The sequence below is a fragment of the Sorex fumeus genome, unplaced genomic scaffold (assembly GCF_029834395.1).
Source record: "Sorex fumeus unplaced genomic scaffold, SorFum_2.1 ptg000054l, whole genome shotgun sequence".
In the NCBI taxonomy this organism is placed as follows: Eukaryota; Metazoa; Chordata; class Mammalia; order Eulipotyphla; family Soricidae; genus Sorex; species Sorex fumeus.
In genome coordinates, this window is record NW_026606111.1 from 30,474,158 (window position 1) to 30,479,413 (window position 5,256).

General features: G+C 40.8%; 1 protein-coding gene across 1 annotated transcript; it reads left to right on the forward strand.

Annotated features, from left to right (window-relative positions):
* Positions 1–3,787: 3,787 nt before the first annotated feature.
* RFPL4B (ret finger protein like 4B) lies at positions 3,788–4,618 on the forward strand. Its single transcript, XM_056125456.1, has one exon. It carries the CDS (start codon positions 3,788–3,790, stop codon positions 4,616–4,618), a length of 831 nt encoding a protein of 276 aa, XP_055981431.1.
* Positions 4,619–5,256: the final 638 nt, after the last annotated feature.

Below are 5,256 nucleotides of genomic sequence, written 5' to 3' on the forward strand. Positions count from 1 at the left end.
TCATTTGTATGAGATACATAGTTGATGTCTGATTTTTCTAATAGTGATTTCTGTTGAGGTCTTTTTTATCTTCTGTATGTTTGCTGGTTTGTTATTAAAATGAGATATTTTTTTCTTTTTAATTTTTTGTGCTATGCCCAGAAGTACTTGGTAATTACTCTGCTCAGAATACCATGTGGTACTGGGGATTAAATCCAGGTCTGATGCAAAACAAGTACTCAGACTGTTGAGCTATATCTTCACTCCCTGAAATGTGATAATTCTTTAAATTACTTTTTCAGGGATAGGAAAATAATTCAATGGTAGTGTGCTTGCCTTACACATGACAGCCTAGTTTCAATTCCTGGCGTCACAAAAGGTTTCTCTGAGCCACATCAAGAGTAACCCCTAAACAGAGTCAAGAGTTGTCCCCGACCATTTCTGGCTATAGCCCCCCCCCCCCCCCCAAAAGCAAATACTTTTTCAACAATTATTTTGAGATAAAATTATAACGTGCTATTTTCCTGTCATATTAAAACTCCTACCTTTTTTTTTAAGAGGGGAGGGCTTGGGTCACAATTCATTCATTATACTCAGGGCGTTTGCCTTGCATATGGCCCACCGAGCCGACCCTGGTTCGATTCCTTCGCCCTTGTTGGAGAGCCCGGCAAGCTACCAAGAGTATCTCGCCCACACGGCAAAACCTGGCAAGCTCCCCTTGATGTATTTGATGTGCCAAACACAGTAACAAGAAGTCTCACAATGGAGATGTTACTGGGCCCGCTCGAGCAAATTGAACAACAGGAGGACAGTGCTACAGTTCTATTCCCGGGGTTCTCCACATGTAAGAGAAATGCCTTAACTTCTGTTCTATCTCTCTGACCCTAACTTTATTTCTAAATGTACTAAATAAATATGCTTAATAAGCTTAGTACTTTTATACCCTGTCTACCTAGTATCACTTCCTCCATTCCCCTTAGGCAACCATAATGACAATATCAATGTTCACAGTTTGTCTTTTTATTTTGTTCTGTTCAGATTTCAGTACCCATCATATTTTAACTATGTAAACAATGCTGTTGTAAACATCAGGGTGGATATAAGTTTTTGTGTAAATGTTTCTGTATTCTTTGGATGGGTACTCCCAAATAAAATTCCCGAATCTCTCTTTAGCTTCTTAAGAAAGTTCTATAATTTTCTAAAATGATTCGCTAGCTTCTGTGTCCACCAACAGAGCAGTAGAGTTCTCTATCTCCAGCAATTGTGAATGCTTATTTTGATTGTCACTCTCACCAGTGTTTAAATGGTATCTTATTGTGATATTAATTTGCATGTCTTTGATTAATAATTCTAAAATACACTCATGTGCTTATGAACCATCTGAATGCCCTCTTTTGGAGAAGCATCTACTCAAACCTGTCCATTTTTTAAAAAATTTTGTTGTGGGTTTTTAGTTTTAATTTTTTTTATTTTTTTTTTAATTTTTTTTTTATTAGTGAAACACCATGAGGTACAGTTGTAGATTTACAATTTTTTGTGCTTGGGTTTGATTATACAATGATCAGATACCCATCCCTCCACCAGTGCCCATTTTCCCCCCCACCCCCATCCCCCCATCCCCCCCTGCCTCTGTGGCAGGGCAATCCCCTGTGTTAGTTTTAATTTTTAATACTAAAAATGTGGTAAATATGTCATAAGCATAAAGCTTTTGGGAAGCCTCAGTCAAGTACAAACGTGAAGAATCTTGAGATAAAGAAAGAAGTTTAGGGGCTGAAGAGATAGTACAACTGATAGGGCATTTGAACCCAGCACGTGAATGTCCTGGGTTCAACTCCCAGCATCCTATGGTCCTCCGAACCTGCCAGTAGTGATCCCCGAGTGAAGAGCCAGGAGTACTGCCCAAACAAGCCCCCCCTTAAAAAAATTACAGAACTTTGAAAGCCAGATATGTAGTCCAATTTAGAGTATATAATTCATATATATGAAACCTTGGAATCAATCCAGAAACATCTAATCATTTCCAAAATAAATTGAAAAGAAGTTTGAGGTACATTTCTATCTTCCTTACTTAAGGAAATGGAAGATAGCAATCAGGAAAAAGCTTGGTGAGGACTACGTAGCTGGCATTGCAATAAAATGGTGAGAAGTGGCAAGATTTTCAATTCATTAAGTGAAAGAAAATTGTTCAAGACTGGGGTGTAACTCGGCAGCAGAGCACTTACCTTGCCTAGGCTTTGATTTCTGGTAACACACAAGACGATTATTCTATTTATTAAATTTTACTCACAAATGTGAATTTAGATCATCAATATTGGATTATGGCCAGATTATAGGTGAATCCTTGCTCCAGGCTCTGTAAAAATCCGAAGATGTCAGGGAAAACTTCTCTTATGAGAGCTGTGTGGCATGGAGGTTTCGGGGCAGGGATAAAAATTGCAGCTCCATGAAAAGTCTTTGTCTAATTAAGTAATTCTTGTCTGGACTAATCCTCTGTCCCAGTTCTCTTTTAACAGGATTTTGTTTGGGGGCCACACTCATCTGTGCTCTGGGTTTATTCCTTACTCTGTGCTCAGGGGTCTTGCTCCAGTACTATATGGGATGTTGGGGGAATTTAACAGTTGCCTGCCTGTCTGCAAAACAATCACCCTCACCTTGCACTATTTCTCCAGCCCAAGCTTCAGTATTTTGATATTTGTATATAAACATGTTGCTTTTTTACAAGTAGAGGTTTTGTTCTGTTCTCTTTGTTTTGACTTGTGCCAGGATGGACCCCCAGGCTTCAGACATGCAAGGCAAAGGCTCTACCACTGAACCACTCTTGCAGGCCTCTACATCTTTTGTTTCTTTTGTTTTCCCTTGTTCTTTGAAGGGGTGGAGGGCAGGGCACTTGGGAGCCACACCCTATAATGCTCAGGGCTTACTCCTGGCTCTGTGCTCAGGTATCATACCTGGTGAGATTCAGGGGATCTTGATTACATTTTTTGTTTTTATAAAAACTTTGGATGTCCTAAGGGTGCTAGTGGTGATGTCTGAAGGTCATATTCCCTGAGATACTTGCCTACACCCTTGAGCTTGGGTCAGGTGTGGTGTTGGGGACCATCAGGGCTATACCCTGGATCCTGGATTCTGAGATAGTCGAAGGGAGTGTGGTGCTGGCGAAGGAACCCTCATGCATGCATGCATATTAAGCATTTAGATGTAGATAGTCTTTTCTTTTTTTTTAAGTGGTGCAGAGGGAGGAGCATTTGGGCCAAAGTTTATGGTGCTCAGAAGCTACCCCCAGATTTGCAGGGATGGGGAACCTTGAGGGATTCCTCCTCAGGGAACCATGTGGTGATGGAAAATATGACTAAATTTTTTGTTTGTGGACAGGTTTACTTCTTGAGCTGAAGATGAAGTACCAAGAAACATGCTTGGGGGGAAAACTACATTCCTAGACTATAATAAGAAAGACCTGGTTGGGTTCAACTCTCAGAGAATCAAGCTGAGGTCAAAGGACATAAAACTTGATTCACCTCGAAGTCTTGACAAGGTAAGTTCCTTTACCTTAAAAGACAGTACCCCATAGTCCTTCTTAACTTATAATCACCTAATTTTGGATAGTACTTGATAAATTTTCACTGAGTTCTTTACTGTGATCCTTTGGTGACTTAGGGTCAGAAAGATTTATGTTTATATTTTTATATTGAATTTAGGCACATCTTGATTACTGAAGAGCAGACTGCATGCTGAAGGTTTGTGATTATTCCCAGAAGCCAGCCAAGGGCCATTTACGCTATTAGTTGCCAAGGACTGACTTTCAGACACCATGGCCCATCGTCTGCTGAAGGAGGCAACTTGTCCCATTTGTTTGGAAATACTTGTGAATCCCCTTTCTTTCCTCTGTGGACACACATTTTGCTCTGCTTGTTTGAATGAATGCATGGCTAATACGAACCGTGAAATAGCTTGCCCCTTCTGTCGAAGATTAACTCAGGGAACAGCAATAGAGGAAAGACAAATTAAAATGTTATCGGTGCTCGTCAAACAACATGGCCCCTTTCTGGAGAGAAAATTGCACATCAAGAGAAGTGAACTCCCAAGTTCTCCAGAGGACCTGAAGCTGGATGCAGCTTCTGCCCACTCCCTTCTTGTCCTTTCTGATGACTTAAGAAGTGTCCGGTGTGGGAAGATCCATCAAACAGGGATGGCAAATCCCCAGAGGTTTAGTCACCTGCCCTGTGTCCTGGGAACACCATCTTTTTCTACTGGCTGCCATTACTGGGAGGTAGAAGTCGGAAAGGGGAAGGCTTGGTCTCTGGGGGTGTGCAAGGATTCAGTGAACAGAAACAGAAAGAAACTTTCTTCAGAGTATGGCTTCTGGATCATTACCAAGGATGGAGAAACCTATACCAGTTCTAACCCAGACATCAGTGTTTCTGCAAGTTCTGACCTTATCCGTGTTGGGATTTTTCTAGATATTGAAATGGAAGAAATCAAGTTTTTTCATGTCCAAAGTAATGACCTCCTTTGTTTGTTCAGTCAGGTCTCCTGTTTGGAGCCATTGCGTCCATTCTTCTGTCCTGAAATACCTGGAGAGGAAAGTGATCTTGGTGCCCCTTTGACCATCTGCCCAAGAGAAGTTGAGGCTTTACCTTGAACCACTTGGAAAGATGAAGGATGAGAATCATCCTTTGTGCAATTCAGTAATAGCTCTATTGTGTTATTGTGAAAGTGCTATCATAGAGACAAGAGGCACAAAAGGTGCCCACAGCCTCAATCAGAATGTAAAATTTTTCAGATTCTGAACTTGGAGTTATTTACAAAGATGGGAAGTGACTTTGGAAGACTAGGTGGGATATTCTGAGATGTGAGAACATCTTCTGGCAAAGCAACCACTGCTGTCATTCACTAAAATTTGTTTTACAGGTTGCTATGAATTTTATTTTTTCACTTATTATTTGGTTTGGGGCCACACCCAGCAGTGCTCAGGTCTTACCCTTAGCTCCACGCTCAGGGATCACTCTTGGTGAACTTGGCAGACCATATGAAGAGCCAGGGATCAAACCCAAGTTGACTGCATGCAAGGCAAACATCGTACTCTCTGTATTGTCTCTTCATCTCCTGATCTTACTTTTTAAGCAATAGAAATTTACATGTTATTAAAATTAAATCCATAAAACACTTGATGTTTTTTGTTCTGTTTGGTTCTATCACAACCAATCTGAAATTTTTGCTGCCGTCTTCACACCACAATTTTCTCATTCTCATGCTCACAATGGAACCCTTTCACACCTA

What these genes read in the sequence shown, in the direction of transcription:
- RFPL4B (XM_056125456.1), top strand. Translation starts at nt 3,788, where the DNA reads ATGGCCCATCGTCTGCTGAAGGAGGCAACTTGTCCCATTTGTTTGGAA.